The sequence below is a fragment of the Dipodomys merriami genome, unplaced genomic scaffold, assembly GCF_024711535.1.
Source record: "Dipodomys merriami isolate MVZ:Mamm:240054 unplaced genomic scaffold, mDipMer1.0.p SCAF_1069, whole genome shotgun sequence".
Taxonomy (NCBI): domain Eukaryota; kingdom Metazoa; phylum Chordata; class Mammalia; order Rodentia; family Heteromyidae; genus Dipodomys; species Dipodomys merriami.
In genome coordinates this window covers 167,501-192,541 of record NW_027202348.1, presented here as the reverse complement: position 1 = coordinate 192,541, position 25,041 = coordinate 167,501, and the positions used below count along the sequence as shown (strand labels likewise).

The 25,041-nt window shown below is 40.7% G+C and overlaps 1 protein-coding gene across 27 annotated transcripts in view; it reads left to right on the top strand.

The window, feature by feature from the left end:
- Nucleotides 1-25,041, top strand: part of LOC138814832 (endogenous retrovirus group K member 18 Env polyprotein-like) — a 262,321-nt gene that overhangs the window by 78,139 nt on the left and 159,141 nt on the right. For 20 of the 27 annotated variants that reach the window (XR_011368129.1, XR_011368128.1, XM_070004035.1 and 17 more), the window contains one exon: nt 787-2,740. The exons of 4 other annotated variants lie outside the window; for them this stretch is intronic. Coding sequence is in view for 18 of the 23 variants with exons in the window: in XM_070004035.1 (XP_069860136.1) it covers nt 787-1,082 (296 nt within the window). In the remaining 5 variants the exon portion in view is untranslated. Of the gene's footprint in view, nt 1-786; nt 2,741-8,600; nt 11,099-25,041 lie in introns of those variants that run through there. 3 more of the 27 variants (XR_011368119.1, XR_011368118.1, XR_011368120.1) reach the window with 2 other exon arrangements.

Genomic DNA, 25,041 nt, shown 5'->3' with positions numbered 1-25,041 from the left:
CAACCAGAAGACAGGTATGGGCATACATCTTGCCTGATGATAAAATCAACAATCATATGGGGCTATTCAGCACAATTTCCTTAAATTTTATTGGTAAGGATCATTCTTATACAAATAAGACTGGGCGACCACCTAACCTAGTATGCCAGGACATTAATTATTGAATTTTGTTTATGTTTCTATTCAGTGGTCTCAGTGTCAAAACCCTAGAGGAAAGATTATACAGCATAATGATAACATCTCATTTATAGATTGAGGTCCTCATGGATGTTTCATTGCCAATTATTCTGAAAAGCATGTTGGTGATTATTATACTAATAATTCTTCTGATGGTGACGTCTATACAATGGAGTTATAAATCATGTAGAACCCATTGGCTTGCTCACCTGACATGATGGAGGCCTTGTGCCTCGTAGGCCACATATAAATTTCAGGGGACACTTAGGGCCTGAGCAGTGGCATGTATAAAACTTGCCACCCAATTTTATACAACTCAGAATTGGATTGGTCACTTTACTAGGGCCCATGAGGCAAATTATACATTTTTCAGGAACCATTCTTCTACTCTACAGGGTTGTATTAAACTTTCCTATGTCCTAGCCCACAGGGACAGTGTCAATCAATGAGAACCCACGCAGCCTGGACTCTTTACATGCTTAAATCATACTATTTCTTTTAATATGCCTTCTCAGTCTCTCCTGATATTAAGATCTCGCTTAGGGGTCTGGGTGCCTGTTAACCTCACCCGACCTTGGCAGGAGAGCCTCACTGTTGGTTTGTTGACAGGAGTCTTCCAGCAACTGCTGAAGAGAACTAGGAGATTCCTGGGTCTGAGTGTAGCTGTGATCCTTGAAATGACTGCTATCACCATGACTGCTGCGACTGCCGGAGTGTCCCTGCATTCCTCCATCCAAACCAAGGACTTTGTAGAGAAGTGGCTGGACTGTCACCAGCTATGGACTCATCAGCACAATATTAAACAGGACATTGATTCCCGTCTGAACACCCTGCAACACACGGTGCAGTGGATGGGAGACCAGATAATTGATCTGCAGAAACAGCTAACCTTCAAGTGTGATTAGAGCTCAATAAACTGTGCATCACTCCTACTTGATTCAACACTTCTAACATTACTTGGCAGGGACTTCACTACCACCTGCCGGTCTTGCAAGAAAATTTGACTTGGGACATCCACTAGTTACAGCAGGAAGTCATTGAGACTTTCTTGGCACAACTCCCTGGGGTGGGATATGAAGGTCTGGCTGAGGGAATTGCATCTGTGCTAAACCAATTGGACCCTCGAACCTGGTGGCACAGTTTTACCCATAGTGTTTCTACAGGATTGATTGCATTATGTCTTGTCAAGATATTGCTGTCTACATTCCAAAATAGTTTCTGCAAATCCCTTCTGCAAAAGATCTCTTGCTTACAGTTGTACTTAAAAAACAAAAAAGGGGGGAGATGTCAGAGGCATCAACCGGCATAACCCCATCTGTTGCTGTTTCCACAGCGGGATCTGGGAACACGATGTGTGGTATAGGCAAGAAGGGACTACACCATGTGGGTATAGACAAAATTTATTGAAACATCACATGCTTATATACAGCACACAAGCAGGAGAAGTAAATCTTCAGTCAGGGGCAGAGAGTTAAACAGTTTTATGGGAGCACAGACAATGAGAGTTTAAACAGAAAAAGCTAATCCTTGTCAACAAATGTGGAGCAGTTCCACTAAACAAGGTTGTAAAAGTAGGTAAAGCACAGGTGATTTACACATGGGGGGGGGGTCTCCAGGCATTGTTCTACGTGGTTAAGTAGATGAAGCACGAATGCTACTTTGAGCAAACCGTTACCTGAGTCTTGCACCGGGGCAGAACCTTTGCCCAGCATGGAGGAAAGGGTGTCCCTTCCTCCCCGAGAAGAATTGGTAGTGGTCCTGTGGCTCAGGTGGTAGGGCACTTGCTTTCAGCTGAAGAGCTGAGGGACAGCGTCCAGGCCCAGAGTTCAAGCCCCACAACCAACAAAAATAAATAAATTGGAAGGAAGGGATGCATGTCTGTATGCACCCTCAGGGCACACAGGTGCTCAGATGGGGTTTTGCAGGCCTATGCCTCCAACACCCATATGAACCCCTCTCCTTCTGCTCCCACTCCAGCTCCCAGATCTTAGGCAGATTGGGTGGAAGGGGGCTGTGTCAGTCCTGGAGTTTTTCTCCGCCTCTGGCTGTGCCTGAGCAGCTGCAGGAGCCCTGGCCCATGCTGCACGAGGCAGCAACAACTGCTGCAGTCGCTGCTGCAAGTTTGGCCATTTGGCTCCACTCCTGCCTGGTTGCCCTGACACTGGAGGAGTCTCGCTGGCTCCTTTGCTGTTTCACACTGCACCTCCAGCCTAGGGATGAGCCCAGGAAGCTCGGCGCTGGAGCCTTTGAGGCCTGAGGTCAGCCACTGGAGGGATTTGGAGGGGCTGCCCTGCCTGCAGGGTCTGGCCTGAGGAGCTTGTGCCCCAGTCATGGCTGCTTGCTGCTCAGAAGAAGCGGCGGTGGAGCTGGCCTGTAGCCGGCTTGCTTGCTCCCTCCGAGGCTCTTACAGTTGTGTTACTGGCAGAACAATATCCCAACTGCTCTAGTACTATTTTATTGTATTTTAAAAATAAAAGACTTCATGGGCCCCAAAAGTGCTTTATGAAATATGACTGGCAGCCGCTATTTAAATAAATGTGAGAATTCAGGAGTTTTTCTTTTATCTTCCTAAGTGATTTTTTTTGTCTGTCTTGGGACTTGAACTCTTGGCCGGGGTACTGCTGTCCCTTAGCTCTTCAGCTAAAGGCTAGCACTCTACCACTTGAGCCACAGGACCACTTAGGTTTTCTGGTGGTTTATTGGAGATAAGAGTCTCATGGTCTTTCCTGCACTGGTTGGATTTGAATCTCGATCCTCAGATCTCAGCTTCCTGAGTGGCTAGGATTACAGGCAGGAGCCACTTGTGCCCAGCTCTAAGTGATCATTTTAAAGGCTAAGCATAATAGGTCACTCCTGTAGTACCATCTACTTGGGAGGCATAGATTGAGAGGACTGCAATCCAAGATCAACCCAGGCAAAAAGTGAGATCTGATCACAATCATCAAGCTGGGCTGATTCCAATAATCTCAGCTAGATGGGAGGCTGGTCCTGGGATGGGAAGAAAACAGGATGCCCTAACTTAAAAACTAAAGTACAAAAAGGCCGTGGTGTGGATTAAGAGTTAAACACCTGCCTAAGCATGAAATCCTTTGTATAAACCCTAGTACTGAGAAAAGGAGGGAGGGAGGAAAGCAGGAAGGGATATAGGGGAGGGAGAGAGATGTTATTTCATTAATTTTACATTTTTCCTAATACCATTCATTTTGAGTTTCTTTTGCTCAAGACTAGCACTCTGCCACTCAAGCCTCAGTGCCACTTCCAGCCTTTCTCTTTATGTGGTACTGAGGAACCAAACCCAGGACTTCATGTATGTGCTAGGCCAGCACTCTATTACTAAGCCACATTCCCAGTCCTTCTTTTATTTTGTAAGATGAGGTTTGGTTTTGTGTTCTTCTCTTGGCATGGAACTTAGGCTAGTCTCAACCTAACTTCTGACTCAGCCTCCTAAATTCAGAGATTGCAAACATAGACCACCATACTCAGCTCAGGATTCCTTTGAGAGAATCATCTTTTCAGAGACAGAGTTATTCTGTCTTCCTTGGATTGGATGGCCTTTTGCTTTTGGCATTGTGTTAATCCCATTTCTTGTCCTGATATATTTCTCCTTCTAGATCAATAGAAAATTTTCAGCTTCCCAACTTGAAGCCTATTGGTCTCATCCAATAATATAACAAAATTTGTGAATACCATTACCTGGCATCATGGGCATGCCAGCCAGCTAAAACTCAGCAATCAGATGGGCTTGGGCTTCAACAATGCAGGCATTTCTCTGCATAATCTGAAAACTGTCATAGATAATGTTGGTTTATTCCATCCTGTTTTCAGCTGCTTGCCATTCTGAGCTTTGTATGTTTTTGCTTTCATTTATTTATTTATTTATTTATTTATTTATTTATTTATTTATTTATTTATTTATTTATTTATTTATTTTGAGTCATAGGCCTTGATCTCTGGGCTTGGCTTGGGTGATGTCCCTGAGCTTTTCAACTCAAGGCTAGCACTCTACGACTTGAGCCACAGAGCCACTTCTGGTTTTCTGGTGGTTTATTGGAGATAGGAGTCTCATGGACTTTCCTCCCTGGGCTGGCTTTGAACCACGATCCTCAGATCTCAGACTTCTAAATAGCTAGGATTACAGGTGTGAGCCACCTGTACCCGGCCCTGACTGAATCTTGAAAAGAGAAGACAGGAATAGGTCAAGAGACACACAGTATCAAAATGGGGATGGGAGGGATCGAGAGTCCTGACTGAGCAGTGGATCCATATAAAGTCTGATCAGACTTACTCCAAACATGAAGGAACATCTTCAGTCTGGATGTGGGATGCCTATAAACATTGTCAGGGACATGAAAGGAGCAGGGTTGGGTTGAAGGTTTAGGGAGCACTGTGGGATGAAGTGTCATTAAAAACTCAGCTCTGGGGCTGGGAAGTTGGCTCAGTGGTAGAGCTCTTGCCTTGCGTGCCTGAGTCCCGGGGGTTCGATTCTTCAGCACCACATAAGCAAAATGGAAAGCCGGAAGTGGCGCTTTGGCTCAAGTGGTAGAGCACTATCCTTGAGCTGAAGAGCTGAGGGACAGGGCACAGGCCCAGAGTTCACGCCCCACAACCGGACCCTCCCCCCCAAAATAAAACTCTCAGTTCTGACAGCACAGATCAAGTGTATGTCTTGGGAGTCCCCTGTTGTGCTGTGGCAATGCTCTTCCAGTGTATGTCTGCCTAGAGGGGGAGGTGTTTGCTCCTCATTTGTCATTAATTCTAGAGGACAGAGGAGCCCCATGAGTCCAGTAAACAGATGCTTTCTGGCAGCTTCTCACAGTGTTTCCTCCAGGCAGCACCAGGCACTTTACTTGCTCTGATGAGGCAGCTGCATATGGGTCTGCAGGAATTTCTTGTCAAGAAATTAGAGAGTCATTCATTCATTACTCTAGAACAAAGAGTGGCAATGCCTAACTATAGGTTGCTTTGTTATTCCAATGTGTGTGCTACTGGCACTGGCTTGTCTCTTCAGTCTGCACAGGCTCAGGACAATACTATAGTCAGCTCGGACACACCAGCTTACACCCAGTCACTACTCAGAATGTGATGTCAAAGCTACTCCTGGTAATAGATGACAAGGCTGTTTAAATCAGAATAAGATCACAGCAGAATGCACTACGATATCTTTTTGCTCCTCTGATTTTACAGCTTCTAAGCTAGTGTTTCCTGGCTTCCTATCCTTGTGGCCTAGTATGAGAGCCATCTAGGTTGTTGCAATGCATCAGCCAGGAGAAGGGTGTCTATAGTCAGAGTATGACACAAAAAATAGCATCTGTGGTGAGGTTAGACTTGGTGTTGGATTATAATTAAGCTCTTGCTGCAAAGCTGGGAACCATGGAAATGGACTGCCATTGTGAAATGAACATGGGATAATTTAGGAGACAACAAGGATCTGAGTAGCTCTCACCTGTAATCCTAGCTACTCAGGATGCTGTGATCTGAGTACTGAGGTTCAGAGACAACCTAGGCACAAATATCAGATAGTTTCTTTCTTCCAATTAACTAGCAAAAACGAACTAGAGCTGTGGCTGAAGTACTAGCCATAAGAAAAAGAGCTAAGGGTCAGCACTGAGCACCTGCTAGCATGAAAAAAATGAGAAAGACATAAGAAGGGAAATTACAAGAAACTTACTGTGAACAATTAGACCTCTAATTATCTTTCTTTTCATTAGCAAGTATTGGTTGTACAAGAAGGAGGTTGTGAAGTTCCCATACATGGATACAATGTATCACAGTCATACCCACTCCATCACCTACCCAGTCTTATTTCCAGTTAACACTAAAAAGCCAGAAGCAGTGAGGTAGCTCAAGTGGAAGAGTCCCAGCCTTGAGCAAAAAACTGAAGTGACATTACCAGGTCCTGAGTTGAAGCCCTAGGACAAGGACCACCACACCCAACAAAAATAAAATATTCCATGGGAATGAATGTAGATCTTGTAACATACAACTACAGAAAATAGTAATGTCTGGCATTGAGCTCCCTTAAATTATAAATAACATGAGGAAACAAAGGTCCAAAGTCTTTTTGAATAGCATTTTATTTTCTGAGGATAACAGAATAACAAGACATTGTTATTGTCTGTTCTGTCACATGGTGTTAGATATAAGTATGAGATACTCTGCAGGAAGAACCTCTGTGCAACTTCTGAGGAAACAGAAGTTGGCTGTTCTTTTAAGGGTGAAGGAAATACTTTGTATCTTTTGATGGCGGTGAATCTATGGGAAATCATCAACCTATTAAAAAAACTAGATATAGTTATAGAATTATATCATCTTATATTAAGAAAGGTCATTAAAGGCACTTTAAAACTAAACAAAGAGGGGCTGGGAAGGTGTCTGAATGGTAGAGTGCTTGCCTCACATGCATGAGGCCCTGGGTTCAATTCCTCAGAACCACATAAGCAGAAAAGCAGAAAGTGGTACTGTGGCTCAAGTGGTAGAGCACTAGCCTTGAGCTGAAAAGCTGAGGGACAGCTCCCAGGCCCTTTGTTCAGACCCCATGGCCAACAAAATACATACATACATACATAGTTACATAAACTAAGAATAAGAACTTTAAGAGCGTAAACTAATAGAAATGGAATATAACTTAAATAGCAATCTACAAATTTATACTGTTAAATTCATTGAGTACTTAAACAAATGGGGAAATTCAATTCTTTCCCATAATAGATTGTTAACTGAAGAATATAATTTGAGTGAGGGAATTTTGTGTAGATGCCTATTACATATCATCTAATAGAAATGCCATGTAAGCCAGAACACAGAAGCCTCCCACAGGACATAGTGCTGTCTGAAAATGAACTCATGGAAAAATGGTACAAAACCTCGTTCAGAAGTGATACTAAACTTTTTCTGTGTATATGCTGATCCTGGGGTTAGAACTGAGGGCTTGGGTGCTGTCTTTGAGCTAATTTTGCTCAGGACTAGTGCTGTGCCACTTGAGTCACAGCACCACTTCCAGGAGTGTTTTAGTAGTTTTTTGGAGATGAGTCTCATGGACTTTCTTTCATGGGCTGGCTTCAAACATTGGTCTTCAGATCTCCACCTCCTGAGCAGCTAAGGCTATAGGCATGATCCAGCAGTGCTGGGCTCCAAACTGACAATTTTCTCTCAAGAAATATCACTTCACACTGAAATAGTGAATCCAAATAGCTCATAATGGAACAAGGAATAATATTTCCAGAGCAACCTATAGTGGATCTATTCGCATATACTGTGACAGATACCAAATGTTCCCAAATCAAATCTACCCTAACCATTTTTCTCTCATAGACCCTTCTTAAAGCAATTTCAGCAGGTTTTGTTAGTTTGTTTTGTGCTTATTCTAGGTCTTGAACTCGGGGCCTGAGTACCATATCTATGCTCCTTTTGCTTAATCTTAGCATGCTACCACATGAGCTACAACCCATTTCCTTTCTTTTGGTAGTTTTTTGGAGATAAGACTCACTGATTTTTCCTGCTTACAACCTTCTGAATAGATGGGATTAAAGTTGTGAGCCACTTTCCCCCACCTTCATTGTTTACTTTTGTAGGAGCACATAAAGTACTTCCACCACATTTGTCCATTTGCCCTTCCCCTCACAATGCTACCCCCACCAAAAACCTTATAATAGATTTCTTAATCCCTTGATTAAAGTAAACTAAGCAAAGAGACAATTAAAAATGATATGCTATGTCTTAGGTTGCCTTGATCTTAGCAGAGTATCACTTCAAGTTAAAAACTGATTAACAAAAATTGAAGAAAAATACCGAGGAGACTCAAAATTGAACAAAGTAAATCCTAATCTTCAAGTTTCAGGTCTCCAAGTAAAAGGAAAGCAGAAACTGTTGTTGCGAGTTCCAGGTAACCAGTGAGGCTTGATAGTCAAATGTGATGTGTGATCCTGAAGTCTGAGGGGAGTATGAGCAGTATTAATGTATTAGTGTTTAAAATCCCTCACTTCAATGGTTATGCTGGGGTGAAGTTGAGAATGTCCTTGTTCAAGGTTTTGGGTATCATCATATTTATGACTTCATGAAATCCCATAACATCATGATGCCTCTTCCTGAAAATTCATTGAGTAATCCTAGCTACTCAGAAGGCTGAGATCTGAGCATCATGGTTTAGTTATCTCCAATTAATCACCAAAAAGATGGAAGTGGAACTGCAGCTCAAGTGGAAAATCACTAACCTTGAGGGGGAAAAAAAGCAAACAAGAACAGATTCTAAGCCCTGAGTTCAAGCCCTAGGAGTGGGGATGGGGAGAGTTTGATTGAGAAGGAAGACAAAAGACAGTCAAAGCCAAGAGTAAAGTAGGCCCTAAAAGTTCAGAGATTACAACCTAGAATGCCTTTAACCAAGGATGCTTGTCTTAGTTGGGTTTTTCTTATTGTGATTTTTATAGGCAAACAGCATTGAATTGGAGAAAAAATAGCTTTCTCAACCTAAACCAAATGTCAAAATGAAGAAAAAGCCTATCTTGCGCAAGCCTATAAAGCAGGAGTTACTGGAGGGGAATGAAGAAAGCCTAAAGAAGAGCTCAGCATCCCAGAGAATGGTGTGTCAGACCAGGAAAGCAAAGAGGAGGACCAGGAGCCAGAATCATCATGTGACCTCAACTCTGTGGATATGTGCAGAGTCATGTGTTCACTCACTAACTCTTAGGATTTTGTCATGGCTAGGACACTAAACTCGCTCCTTACTCAAATTTTCCCTTTCATCTGCTTGATCTCAAAACTTCTTAACTTGGGTGGCATTTTTTGTGCTTTTGAAAATTTTATTATTTCTCAAAAACAGCCTTTGAAGTGTTAAAAGGACATCTGGGTGAATAAAGTGGAAATATTCGAGTTTTGTTAAAAAAAAAATGAATGCACTGAGGCAGTTGGAAGACCATGGGAAGAGGTGTAATAAGAATAGTCTCTTCCATGGGAAAAGTCTTAGCAGTTTTACCTTCAGCTCCATCTGTAAGAAACCATTAACATTCTCTATTAGTAGAGTTATTATTTGTATAATTAAATTTGGAATTGGCACTTGATGATCCAAATATTAAGTACCATGTCCCCTGAGCAAAGTTTAGGTTGTTTGATATAAAGTTGAAGAGCCTACAAGTTTAATTTTTTCTTTAATATAATAAGTAACAGACTATTTTTCAAAATCTACTTGGTATGGCGAACTTGAATTGCTAGGCCTGGTAATACTTTTCATTGTAGGAACAACTAGTTTTTCTACATAGCTCTTACCCTATACCCTGATGCCCTACTCTGCTTTGTTAGCCTTGTCCAATACTTTGGGATGTAGTCCTTTGGTTTATTTTTATCATTCTAAAGCTAGTCTCTATCATCATAGATATGTCAGAATTGGCATGTTGGTCTAAATATCTGGGAATAAATCTATTTCTTCCACTGTTAACCCCACAGACATCTTTAGGTAGAAAAATGTTGTTTCCTGCTCTTTGCCTTAGCACCATCTTCCTAGAAAAAACAGCACCATGAGAGCCAAGTAGAGGAAGCGAATGCGCAGGCTGAAGGGCAAAAGAAGAAAGAGGAGGCAGAGGTCTAAGTAAACCAGTTTGTGCACCCATCAAGGCCAGAGGAGCAGGAGGAATAAGGAATGCCATAGGCTGGGACGCTGAGATGTTGGACTGCATGCCGCTGTGATTTCCCAGTGGATCCAGAACTTTCATTGCCAAGATCATCTCTGAAAGACACACCTTGCTCATAACCAAGCATCCCCTGATGGTCCTGTGCCCCAGACCTGTGACATTCTGGACTAGTTCTGTTCATAGTTGTGGCCAAGTGTGACACATGTACAATAAACCATCTCTTTTGCTGTTGCAAGAAAAAAACAGAAAGAAAAATGTTGTTTCCTTATTGAAAATTCACCCATTTCAAATATTTTGTGGAAGTTTCTTTTTTGTTTATTGTTTTTTGTTTTTTGGATTTTGTTTTTTGTTTTGTCAGTCATGGGACTTTAATTCTGGGCCTAAGCACCGTCCCTCATTCTTCAGCTCAAGGCTAGCACTCTACTACTTGAGCCACAGTGCCACTTCTGGTTTTCTGAGTAGTTTATTGAGATAAGAGTCTCAGGGACTTTCCTGCCTGGGCTGGCTTTGAACCATGATCCTCAAATCTCAACCTCTTGAGTAGCTAGGATTGCAGGCTTGAGCCACCGGTATCTGGCTGGAAGATTTTTATATGTGGATTTATGGAGGGGTGTATTTGTTTTCTACTTTTCAAACCATTATTTAATGACCATTATTTTGGTATTGAGCAATTTTATTATTTTAATTTGGGGCATTGCTTTATTTTGTTATGTTTTTGCCCATAATGGTATTTGAAATCAGGGTCTCATACTCACCTTACTTGAAACACTGCTCAAGTCCAGCTCTTTGCTTGTTGAAGATGGAGTTGCAGACTTTTCTGCCTGGCCTGGCTTTGAATCACCATTCTCCAGATCTTAGCCTCCTAATTGAATTTTATGTGTTCAATAGTGTGGAATGTAAGCCAGGCATGGGAAGCTAACAACTATAATCCTAGCCATTCAGGAGACTGAGATGTGAAGTCAATCCCAAACATAAAAGTTTGTAAGTCTCTCAACTCTAACAAACTTCTCAGAAAAGGCTAGAAGTGGTGCCATGACTCAGGTGGTAGAATGCTAGCTTTGAGCAGAAGAAGCTCAAGACAGCACCTAATCCCTGAGTTCAAGCCTCTGCCTGTTGGGGTGGGGGGCAGAAGATTGGGTTTCAAACAGTCAATTGGAAACTCTTCTTCCCAACATTTCATGACCAGTCTTCCCTCTCCTCCTTCATAAAGGCCACAGTATTACAGGTTTTCTACCAGAGTCATAGAAACTGGTAATATTAAGTGCTTTTTGTTTTACATTCAATTCACTTTGGAACTTTAAAAAACTTCTATAACTTATAATAAAGATTTATACTATTGAAAAATAACTGATTTTTTGAAAAGCATAGAAAAAAATCTTTGTCAAGGGTCCCAGTGGATACTAAGGAACATTATTGGGAAATTTTTACTTGGTTGCTTGTCTGTTGAATCATTTAAACACATGTGGAATTTGGGGTTTTTCAACATTTTACCACCAAATCTTCAACAAACTACGTTGCCTCATTGGATTTTGCTTCAAAAATTATAAAATATTTTGACATGTTTTTGGTTTGGTCTTTTGGGGATTTTGGCTTTTGGAGTGCTAGTGGGCCAGTACGTAGGCTTGAATGGAGGTCTGGTATCTTGCTTAGATTATTTTGTTCAATGCAATCACTGTGTCATTTAAGTCAGATTTCCACTTCTGGCTTTTTGCTACTTAATTGAAATAAGAATCTTGAGGATTTGTTTCCTTGGGTTGGCATCAAACTGTGATCTTCAGATCCCACCTTCATGAGCAGCTGAAATTACAAGTATGAGCCAAACCCTGGATATATTGTACTACCTATAAAACCAAAAGATGGACAAAATTCAGAAGCAAGTGTGTATGATATGTATTTTACATAATTATATAGACAAATATAACCATGTAAGTGTGTGTGTGTGTGTGTGTGTGTGTGTGTGATTTTAAATGTGTAGAGGGAAATGAAGATGTATTGAGGAAAGATTTCACCTAGGTTTTTTCACAGACTGGGCTACAATACAGTCATCATCCCATCCATCTGCATCCTTCCCTAAGATATGCACATCCTGTGGTGGTATCATGGTTATTTTTTGTGTGTGAGAGCCACTACCGAGGCTTGGATTCAGGGCCTGGATGGTGGCCCTTAACTTTTGTTGTTGTTGCAAGGCTGGTAGTCTGCCTTTTGAACCACAGCTCAGCTTTCTGTCTTTTGCTGGTTAATTGGAGGTAAGGGTCTTTTTGCATGGGTTGGCTTTGAACTGGGATCCTAAGATCTCAGCCTTCTGAGTAGCTAGGATTACAGGCTTGAGCCTCCAGTGTTTAGCTTTTCATTATTACTTTTACAACCTACATACTCATACACATCCCTTGCATCCAAAAATCTGACAGTTCAGGCTAACTGACAAGATGTGAGGAAAGATGGCTGAGTGGATAAGTTTCCAAATGGGCATCTAGCCATATTAATATCATTTTGGTAGGTAACTTACCCTTTAGTGAGCACATATTTCCTCTTTCACTCTTTCTTTAGAAGTCAGTGAAATGTTTTTGATATATCTTTCAAATATTATCTCCCAAACAGGAGATAATATTTTAATATATTTGACAATATTTCAGATGAGGGGTCTTGGTTGTCTGGAGCTCTGTGGGAAGAAGGCATCCAGCTGGGCTGTGGGCAAAGAGCTGATGTTTTCTATCTGCTGGTTGCAGAGAAAAAGGTTTTCTTCCTGGGAAGGCTTTGAATCCAAACCCTCTGCTTTCAGGCTTCTGAGGATTACAAGCATAAAGCACCACCAACTGGCTCATTTTAGAAGCCTTAGTTGCTTTTCATTCATCCCTTTTTTCCTGCAAGGTTGATCTAGGCAGCCTGGTTGTACCTCATGATAAAGTGATTTTTATAATACTTTGCCTCTGCCATTTCTGAAACTTATTTCCTCAGTACTGGGTATATGAAGTTGATCTAAACCCAGTAACATTTTCCTTCTGAGATGTTAGGTAGCTTATTTAAATCATTTATCCTTTCCTTTGGCAAAGCAATCAAGATGTTTCTGTAAAACCCAATTTCATGAGAGTATTATAGTTAAAAATTATCATATGCACACTTCAGTATAGTCTATGCTTTATTGATTTATTGATTTATTTATTTAGGTCAGTCGTGGCGCTTGAACTCTGGGCCTAAGCCCTTTACTTCAGCTCTTCAGATCAAGGCTAGTGCTCCACCACTTGAGCTACAGCACCACTTCCAGTTTTCTGATGGTTTATTGGAGATAAAAGTTTCACGGAGTTTCCTGCCCAGGCTGGTTTTAAACCATGAGCCTCAGATTTCAGCGTCCTAAGTAGCTAGGATTACAGGCCTGAGCCACAAGTGCCCGGCAGTCTCTGCTTTTATAAACTTATAGATTGGTTGGAAGAATGATGATTGTTGAATTAATTTAGTAACTATTCTATAGATTTTAATCCTTAAGGCTTATTAACTCAAAAAGGGATTAAATACATTCAGAATAGTGGAATGTGGCAACTACTGATTTGATGTATGTGGACAAATGATCAGATTTCTTATGATTACTAAAAAGATTTCTTCAAATTTCCAGTGGTAGGCTGCTGTGCTAACTTGGAGGAGACAGTGGTGATGCTGGAGCTCTGAAAACTGGCTATGAAGCAGAATTCAGAGGAGAGCATTTGCTAAGGATATAATTTCCAAGGCTCAGACCAAATATATTGAACTAGATTGCCCAATGATGAACAATGGGGCACATTTTGTTTGTTGTTTTGTCTTGTGAAGATTTAAATTTTGAGCCTGGGTACTGTCCCTTAGGTTTTTTTTTTGTTCTAAGCTAATGTTCTACCTCTTGAACCACAGAGTCACTTCCAGATTTTTGGTGGTTGATTGAAAGCCAGTCTTACCAAATTTCCTCTTTGGGCTTGCTTCAAACCTCATCCTCAGATATTGGCCTTGGGGGTAGTTAGGATTCCAGGTATGAGCCACCAGTACCCGGCTAGGATCACATTTTAAAAGTATTCTCTAGGTTAGTCTGGTGTGTCTGGTTACAATTTGAGAACATTGGTTCCGGTGAGTCATGTCCGATTTAGAGTAAAATCAGAACTTTTCTTCCTGTAACAAGTAGCACACAATATCTAATTTATTCCTGTCTTCATCTCTGATCTCTTTCTTCTTCATTGTACCAGTCCTTCCTTGTTCCATGAACTTCAGCATGTCAGTGCTTTCTTCCTTTTCTTAAACAAGTCAGGTCCATTCCCACCATTGGGAATGTGCTTGCTGTTCTTGCTACCTGGAACATCTGCTCCTAGAAAATTGCATGGATGATGGCCCTGCTTTCAGATCAAATGTCCCCTCCTCAGGGATGTCTCTTCCTATCCCCACTGTGAAGTTGTACCCACAATACCACCAATGTCATGCCTCTGAGTTATAGAAATTGTCATTATGATTTCTGGTTTTCTTCTCAGCATGAAATAGGCATGGAGGTAGCCACATTCACTTCTGTTTCTCCAACCCTTGCCTAGTGCCTGGTCTTTAGTGCTCAGGAGCCTTAGCATGGGAATAAGCCTGTTCCAGCTCAAGTAATCCTAGCTACCAGTCAGGACAGCTCATCAAGCTGTAGCCTGGTGTCTAGCAGTCATTTCCTCTCATCTTTTGTGCTCTCTGTGTATCTGAGTCCACCTGATGGCCAGATCAGTGCCTGAAACCTATCTGCTGCCATGGCAAAAGTATCTGTGATGTCATAGAAGTTATGGCCATTGTTTTGTGAAGCTGTGAGGACACCCACCCCCACAAAAGGTCACCCAGACAGGGATCTCCCATGCCCAGGAGTACATTCAAAAGTTCAGCAACCAAACCATCCCTCACCCCCTGATGCACTCAGTGTGTTTCCATTTCTTTAAAAAAAAAAGAAAAAGAAAAGAAAAAATCAAGACATGCCTTTGATGATTTGTCACAGAATTATTGAAACATAGTATATAATTTTATGTGAGTATTTGTAAGACTTTGTCCATCTCTGGAGCCATTGGCATATTTATATGTGTTTGCAGCTTGGGAACAAAAATAATCTTTAATTCAGTATAGTCAGAGACTATAGTTCAGAAGGCTCTTTGAGATCCTTTTGGAGAGAATGCTAACTTTCCATCTACAGGTGGCCATCTTGGTACAGGAATTGAATAGATTATCATAGGATAAGAAGCTTGTCCTTATTTCTACTGACTTTTCTCTGGGGTCAGGGAGGGTGATCCAACGGCATATGTGTCTTTGCTATCCTGGAGGGGCCCAGACTTCCTCTCAAAGTCTAATGCCATGATGGTAAAAGAGGCTAAAACTCAGAACCCACCTTCCTATACAACTAGGATTATAGGTCTGAACCTTGTACATACAACTCATAGCCCTTTTTTGGGACATAATGTGGTCAACTTAATTATATTCACTTCATACATATATACACAAAAGTATATACACATGTATTTATTCATCTATTTATAAACAGTATTATATCCACACACACAAATATATATTTATATAATTATAATCAAAGTTATATCACCACTTTCCCCAATAATGCTTTACACTGGTTTGTGAAAAAATACCCTTGAGACTAAAAATGTTAAATGCTCTCATAGTTTGAAAAAATCATATTCAATCTTACATAATATATTATATATAATATAGTGTAAAGAATATAACATGTATTTACATATAACTAATTTAATTATGGATTTCCTTCCCAATTAATTACGGAACCATTTAGACAATGATAATTTAGACATGTCTAAATTATCTAAATGTCTAATTTAGACAATGATAATTGTCTAAATCTAAATCTATTTTACTGTTGTCAGGAAATACATTATTATAATAAGGCTTGCAAAATTCACATTGGTGAGTTCCAAAGCCTCAATAATTAAAATATACAACTAGGATGATAGAAACAAAATAATAGAAAAAGGAAGAATGGGAGCTTGTGGGAAGGAAAAAAACCTCAACAACCCAAACCTCCACAACCCATGCCTTTTTTCCCCCAAAATCTTTAGAGACTTAATATATTGGAATCAACACTTACAAGCACTACCCAAACAGAAAACAATCACAAATTTAGAATTCAGCTATTCTAGTCTCAATCCATGCCTTCTGTCAGACAAGCAAGTATTCATCATCAATCTCCTTTTTTAAAAAAAAATCATGTGTATGAGTCTTCTCCATTAACAATTTGATATACCAGAATTTGTTCAGAGTACGTACTTGTGGCTCACACCTGTACTCCTAGCTACTCAAGACTGACATGGAAGGAAAACATTTGGCTTGTCATTCTTTAATGACAGAAGGGAAGCTCAGATGTGTTTAGTATGTAAAAGACCCTTAGGTCATTACTCAGAAGCATAATAAAGAAATGGAAAGGAAGAAAAAGGGAAGAAATATATGTATATGTTACATTGGGTAGGTTTGTGTACATATGTGTCTGTCTATATGTACATAGGCATACATATCCTTTAAAATGTGTATTGTATTGAATGTTTCCATTTTAATCCCCCTTTCTATCCTCTCCCTGCCCTGTACCTGCCATTACCTCTGATTTCACTGTTAGTTCCCTACTTTTGTCCATCTGGAGTCTGTCCATACCGCTTTTCTGGTGGACTTATTGACATCAATCATTCATTTTCCTAAATTTTACAGATATGACATGCAATGTAACTATTTTAGAAATGATAGTGTGGGACAACTTCAAAAAATCAATTTAATGTATGCTGGAGACTCACCTGTAATCTAAGTTCTGAGGATGCTAGGATTCAGTCAGCCAGGGCAGAAAAGCCTGTATAACTCCATCATATTCACTTAATTAGTTAAAAAACAGGAAATGGAGCCATAGCCAAATTGTAAAAAAAAATACTGTAAATCTAAGAAGAATTTTATAAGAAAAGCAATATATGCTAACCTCTGCAATTACGGAGTTGGGAGCATTTTGTGAGCATCCAAGACTTGAGTTCTAATACCAGTACCAGAGCAACAACAGCAACAAAAACCATTTTCTATTACTAAACTAGTCCTGACAATTAATAACCTAAGTTGGTAATGTGCATTTAGTCCAGACGATGCTTATCCAGACTCAAGGGTAAACAGACTGAATTAGGAAAATTGAGACAGAACTGGAGCTAAGGAAATAATACAAAAATAAAAGACTAAAACCTGAAATTAAAATTTAAACAAAATTATAGCAGTTTGAACAAGAAAAGGATATTTTTATGAATAATGGGGTTTTGTGTTTTCTTCTGGCCAAGAAGTTGTACTCAATGCCTATGTGCCGTCCATTAGCTTTTTTGCTCAAGACAAGCACTGTAGTGCTTAAACCACAGCTCCACTTCCAGCTTTTTTTTTTTGGATGGTTAGAGCAGATTATTTCTGCCCAGGCTGGCTTTCAATTGTAATCTTCAGATCTCATCCTGATATCTACGACTGCAGGTGTGAACCACAAGCACCTGGCTGGAATAATAGTTTGAAAGATGCAGTTTTAGAAGAGTTGGAAGACTAAGCCAGGTGAGCAGGTATGCTGAAGCCAAGAAGCTAGAGGCTAGAGGTGTGTAATACTTTTATTATTTGTTCTGATGTAGGAGAAATTATCTTCAGATGGTTTTGATCCTGGACAAAAACACTGTGGAAAAAAAATGCAATGATGTAAGGAATTTTGTGTTCTCAATTTGGGAATCACTGAGAGAGAGAAAAAAATAATAAGCTGCCCTGGCATAGAGCTCAGAAGTTTAAGTTGACTAGGGAGGTATTCTATTACTTGACCCCTGCCCTAGGCAGTTGGTTTTCAGTTTATTTTCAGACAAGGTGTTCACTTTTTGCCCTGGGATGGCATTCAGATTTGCCTTTCCAAAAGCTGTGGTTGATTATAAGTATGCAGCTCTACTACCAGATTTACAAACCAACAATTATATAAATGGAACAGTTGTGGAAACAGAAGAAGAAATGTAGAAGTCCTGTAAAACTTTGTGTTCCTTGGAAATGGAGGTATAGATGATAGAGAGCTAATAGGTTATAGAAATCTTGCCCATGTAATTGTAACCCCTCTGTACAGTATTTTCACAATAAATTAAAAAAAAGAAATTTGAATCTCTGGACTCAGAACCTATAGCACAATTGAACAGTACTTTAGTAGGTCATAAATATCTGATTTCTACTCCCAAAATGACAATAAATACCACCCAGGATATTAAATTGCCTCAAACTGGCAAATTTCTTTGCTTGTCACATTTAAGTCAGGCTTCAAAGCTTTTCTAGGACCTCATTGTATGATTTTGTAGAAACTCAGATTTTTCCAGATATCACTGGCTAGGAGCTTATTGATTCTCCTGAACATAGACTGGGGGCATTTTCCATTAGCCCCATGGGTAATACTTTATCCTGCACAACAAAACAAGTGCTGATTTGACTAGTTTGGAGCTGATCTAGGTGGATTCTAAACGTCAATGGAAGTCATTCTGGATCATGTTCTTCCTTGCTGGTTCATGCAGGTACACCTGCATCACATGTAGGGTTCTGAACCACTGGAATGTGCACAGGGCTCAAAACCTGTTTGGGCTTTGCAACAAATGGAACAAACCCCTCTATGTTCACATGCTTTCTGGAGTGCAGGGATGGCTCCTGATCTCCATTGGTTACCAACACCAACATCACTAATAGATTCCTTATCTGGAGTTCAGGAGAAGCTGCTCTACAGTAATGCTAACCTATGAATGGAAATAGGCACAGGATTTTAGAGTGGACTCTAGAAGTTAAGGTGCAACTAAACTTCCATAAGGATCTAATGGGGGATCTCTATAGTTTGAACTTGGACTGAACACTGATGAGTGGCTATGTTCATGTATTTTCAAAAAGAAAAATTACCTGGCAGAGAATATCCATAAAAGAACATTTTGCCATGCCGGGTAGTACTAGGGGCTCTTGGCCATGCAGGCCCATCCCTAGACACCCAGGTTCCATCCCTATTCACAGGCTCTGAGGCATCTAAACAAGGACTTCTTCCTCTTTTTCTTGGACTCACTGGTCACACACTCCTCCAGCTTGTCAAGAAGAATATGTAAGGGGAAGACCAGTCCGAAGAGGGCAAGTTGAATTTGACATACTGTGTAAGTTCTTTCAGGGTGTCATGGTTCTTACGCTCATAAAAGTCATCATTGTACAAGTCCATCCACAGAGTGAAGATGAAACAAATGATGCTGTGGGCAGTTTGGTGACAAGGAAAGTGAGAGCCTGACCTCCCAATCCTGAGCCTTCTACCACAGCCCCTTTCTGCCAGGACTCATGCTGTGGCTGTCCATCATATATGCAGACTTGCATGTTGAGAAATGGAGGAGACTCCTGGGAGCAGAATGATCATCACAACACACTTCCAGGAGCTTCTGAAAGACAATTCTCCAAAATTCACCCTGTGATAGCCAGTGAGAATGTTGTTTCCCCACAGGATCTGATTTTCTGCACACTGCTTTCCCTGTCACCCACGAGAATCCACAATTGCCACCACATTCACAACTGTGTCATTTGGCATTCACTGAAGTGCCAAGCCTCAACCCTCATAAGTGGTAGACAAACAAACTTGCACTTTGGTTCAAAAGCCTCAAAGATACCCAGTTTTCAGGAACAGAACTTCTTTTTGTGTCAACATCCACTTACTGGTTTACTTGTTCATCTTCCTCCCAGTTATGATGAAGGGATCTGTACCAATAGGAAGAGAGAAGGAAGTCAACTCTATGGTTCTCCTTTTCTGAACTAAGAGGACACCTATGGGACTGGCTAAGTCCTACACGGTAGTATAAAAGTGGTGGAGAAACTGATGAGATATGTCTCTACAATTCTGTGAAAATTCTGTGAAGAGGCTTGTATGCATCTGTCCAAAGTAAATGCCTGTAATCCTAGCTAATCAGGAGGCTGAGATCTGAGGATCACAGTTGGAAGCCAGTCTAGTCAGTAAACTCTAAAGCCACTCATCTTCAATTAATCAGCAAAAGGACAGAATTGGACCTGTGGCTCAAAGGGTAGAGTGCTAGCACTGAGCATCAAAAGGACAGCACTAAGGCCTTGAATTCAAGTTCAAGTTGCAGCCTTTCCTCTACCTACATTACTTCACAGGCCTGCAAGATGGCTACTGAACCCTTATTTATTAATTTCATAGGGCCTCACTTAGGTGAGGGTCCTTGTTAGGTGCCACTGGCTCATGCCTGTAATCCTAGCCTCTCAGTAAGCAAACAGCTGAGGCTCCAGTATCTTCTAAGGAAAATGAAATGTCCTGGTGACCCAGTCCTAAGAAACTAGCCAGGGTGTACACTTCTTTGTCTTATGCCAACCTCCCTTGAGAATACCTCAAGAAAACAGGAAGTGGAACTGTGACTCAAAGTGGTAGAGTGCTACCCTTGAGCAAAAATGCTCAGGGACATGACCCAGGGCCTGAGTTAAAGCCCCATGACTGACAAAAAATAAAGATTACATTTGTAGAAAGTAGCAGAGCCACAAGTCAAACACTAGATGGTTGAGTGCTGGAGTTGAAATTCTATAATGTTTTGGGGCATATTGTAAGATGTTATTAATAAGAAGATCAAAACCCCACGGAGATAAACCAAAAATCATCAAGTAGATGCTTATCATTTTCGGGTCAACTCCAGCTTTGCCGTGGGTGGTGTGCAGTTCCCCAGAAAAGGAGAAGAAAATACACCATAGAGGATTCCACAGCACAAGCAAGAAGCTATGGCTGGCATATGTGAAGAATGGAGAGCAGAATTTCCATGACTTGAGACAAATAGGACACAGGATACATACTACAGGTGCTCAAAGAAGTCCCAAACTTCATTCCCTAAGAAGGCTCTAGGGGGTTATGAGATTTGAGTTGTACCTTGAGAGACAGACTACAACTGTGTATAAAGAGAATACTAAAACCAGGCACCAGTGGCTCACTCTTATAATCCTACCTATTCAGGAGCTAAGATCTAAGGATCAAGGTTCAAAACCAGCCTGAATAGGAAAGCCTATGAGACTCTTATCTCCAATAAACGAGTAAATAAAAAAAGTCAGAAGTGCAGCTCAAGTGGTAGAGCACTGGTCTTTCCCCAAAAAAGCTGGACAACAGCACCATGGCCCTAAGTTTAAGCCCCAGGATTGGTACAAAAGAAGGAAAAGGAGGAGGAGGAGAAAGAGAATATTCTAGTAGACTGGAAGGAAATACAAAGTTGAAATTTTCCAGGTATCCACACTGTATAATTGGCCCTTCAAAAACTTAGATTAGCCAGCTAAGACTCAGCAGGAAGCAGGCTGTCAGTCACTGCACTACATGTGTAGACCCTGGAAGTGAAAAGCATAGATGCTATACCCTGGACTCTCAGAAAAGAGAAAACTCAGAAAGAAACTGGAATCTACCTATCCCCCATCTCTGTAGCAACAAGATGAACGAAAAACCTGGAAAAGGAGTGTGGTGTGGGACGGTGACCCATACACCACTGTTTTGTTTTGGGCAGAGAAGGTAGGATTCCTGAGGTCTGGACACTCATCCACGAAATGGGACTAAATGTATTTTCCCCCCTAGGGAGATCAAATTAGTTAATCCATTTAGAAAGTATTCTAGCCTATAAAACAGAATAACATGAACATTCCCAGGACTGGGCAACCTCCTTCTATACAAGTGTATGCGTTCTATTTGGGACCAACCTAAATTAAGCTAAAAGCTGTTTCTTGATCTTTTTTTCTTTAATTGTGCATTGATCTTTTTTAAAAAATTGTGTCTATATGAATGTGTGCGTGCATGCACGTGCACAACACACACACACACACACACACACACACACACACACACATACACACACACCACACGTGCACGTGCATACTGGAATTATGCTAGAACTCAGGGCCTGGACACTGTCACTTAGCTTTTGATGTTTTTAATTTTTTCTCAATGTTGGTGCTCAACCACTTGAGCCACAGCACTACTTCTAGCTTTTTGTTGGTTAATTGGAGATGAGTCTCACAGACTTTCCTACCTGGGCTGGCTACAAACCACTCTCTTCAGATATCAGCCTCCTGAGTAGCTGGGATTATAGGTGTGAGTCATCAGTTCCCAGTTTTGCACTGGCTCTGGTTTTATCTTCTCTGCTGCACATAAAAGTATCTATTCTATTTTCATATCTTAGTTCTCCAAGTATTTACGGCCAATAATTACCACCATTTCCCCTCTCCCAACCAAAGTTCTAGACTATTCAAAACAATCCTTTGCCAGCTGCCAGCGGCTCACAACTGTCACCCAAGCTACTCAGGAGGCTGAGTAGTGGTAGGATTGTGGTTCAAAGTCAGTCCAAGCAGGAAAGCCTCTGAGATTCTCATCTCCAAATAACTACCAAGAAAAAAAAGGCAGAAATGGAACTGTGGCTCAAGTGGTAGAGTGCTAGCCTTGAGCAAAAAAAAGAAAAGAAAAGAAAAAGAAAAGAAAAGAAAAAAAGCTCAGACGCTGCATCCAGACCCAGAGTTCAAACCCTAGGTCTGTTCATATATGCGCACGTGTGCGCGCACACACACACACACACACACACACACACACACACACACACACACACACTAGTATTCCATCTCCTTCTGAGGCTCTTCAGGATTTCACACAAAGACAGAACACCACCTTCTGTCTGACACTTTCTAGAATTTTCCATATGATGACCAGTAAGAAACACGAGTTCTAAATGTAGCTGTACCTAGAAGCTAGTTGATCCTCCTACCTTTCATGGTTCTGAACTACCTTACTTTCCTTCTGTAGGCAATCTAATTCTTGCTGGCTAGCTCAACATTCAGCCCACATCCTTGAATAAATAAAGCCTTTTCTGATGAAAGGTAGTGCTGTACCTCTTGAGCTACAGAACCATTTCTGGCAATTTCTGAGTAGTTTATTGGAGATCAGAGTCTCATGGACTTTTCTGCTCTGAACTTTTCTGACTTTTCTGTTTTGAACTGCAATCTTCAAATCTCAGCCTCCTGAGTAGCTAAGATTACAGGCATGAACCACTGGTACCTGGCTTCAGTCTTTTTTCTTTGCTCCAGAATTCCTCTCATGTTGATCCTCATGCACTAAAAGACAATTCAATGTTACTGTCAACATGATGGCTTTTAAAATCAAATTTCTCTGCATACAGTCTAGACCCTTCTGTATCACAAGCCACTAACAAGTTATCTGAGATCTGATCATCAACACAAGGCAGGTGACACTAGTAATATTTAGAAGAATTGTCAAAACTGCAAAACTGAGGATTAAAGAAGTAGTAAGGTGGGCACTAATGGCTTGTGTCTGAAATCCTAGCTATTCAAGAGACTAAGACTTAGAGGATTGTAGTTTGAGGCCTGACTGGGCAAAAATGTCTGCAAAAATCCATCACCAAAATAACCAACAAAAAGCAAGGCTGGAGAAATGGTTCATACAGTAGTGCACCTAGCCATAAGCAGCAAATTCAAGCCCAGTTACAGGTTAAAAAAATAATAATTTTTACTTTTCACTGTACACTTGAACCACTCAAATGCATATCACCAGAGAGCCTAATTTTAAATGGTTTTCCTAGATAATTAATATATAGACAGGGATGAGAAGCTCTGAAGTAATGACTTTGATACTTAAAAGGTATTTTTCATTACATCATTGTTGTTCTATATTTTAAAATAAGAGTAGATTATCAAAACCAGTTAATCAGTGAGGTCTAGCTTTCACTGTCAACTATGTGTAATTATTTCGTTTATCATAATCCATGAGCTGGACAGTGTTTGGCAGTGTCTTTATATTTACATTTAAATCACTTTCAGTATTTAGCTGTTCTGAGAAACATTATGTATGGGCTTAAGCATGTAAATATCTTCATAGCCACTCAACTGTTTACCTAGGATAAATTCTGAGACGAGGAAGTACTGGCTTGGAGGGTAATACACACTTTTAAGACTTTTGAACATGTCAAATTGCTATCCTTAATGGAATGGTCAATAGCATTTGGGGTGCATTAGAGCTAGAAATAAGAAAAAAGTACAGTTCAAATTGACTTAAACAATAAAGGGGATTTATAGGCTCATAGAACTGGCAAGTATAGCATTTAAATGAATTTCAAGGCTAGCAGGATTCTGCATTTTAATAATATCATCAAGGATCTGTCTATATCATTTCACCTCTCCCCTTAGCCCTGTGAGGTACCAGACTTTTTTGAGTTTAAATAGCTCTTTCTGTAGCCAGCAATTGCAAATGCCTATACTGGGAGAAAAGGAAGCTGCCTAGAAATGAATGGGCCTGGGGAAAATTATAGTTGGTTTTGTTTCTGTTGGATGGGGGGCTTGAACTTGGGGTCTGAATGCTGACCCTGAGCTTTTTCTGCTCAAGGCTAGCCTTTGAGCCATAGTGACACTTCCAATTTTCTGGTGGTTCATTGGGGATAAGAGTCTCATGGACCCTCCTGCCTATGCTGGCTTTGGGCCATGATCCTCAGCTCTCAGCCTCCTAAGTAGCTAGGATTACAGGTGTAAGCCAGCGGTGTCAGGCTAAAAAATTATGTTAAAAGTAGTAACTCAGGTCCAGAAAGACAAAAGATCACATGTTGTTTCTCATAGATGGAAGAGAGACCTCATTTATAAATATATATAAGCACACACTGGGTCATGTGCATATATACACACACACACACACACACACATACATAGATACATACTACAAATGTATTAACTAAAGTATATGGTATATCATTAACGGAAATAACGTGGTATATGCAGGAGAGAATTCTTTGAAAAACTAATAGTCAAACAAAATGGATAACAGGAAGCTAGAAATTGAGGTGGGGGGGTAGGTGGATGACGTGGTATGGTGTGGAGGGATAGAGAGAGGAAGGGTGGGAGAATGCAATCATCATATTCAATGTACATCTGTTAAAATGGAACTAGGTAACTTGGGTGGGGTTGGGAGAGATGGGAAGAATGATGGAAGGAATGGCGTGGATCAAGCTGCATTGTACAGCTGATAGCTGGTGACTCTTGCCCATAATCCTAGCTACTCAGGAGGCTGAGATTTGAGAATAAAGGTTCCAAACTGACCTGAGCAGGAAATTCCATGAGTTTATCTCCAAATAACTACAAGAAAACCAGCAGGGGAGCTGTAGCTCAAAGTGGCAGAGGGCTAGCCTTGAGTAAAGAAGCTCAGGGACAGCAACTAGGCTCTGAGTTCAAACCCAAAAAC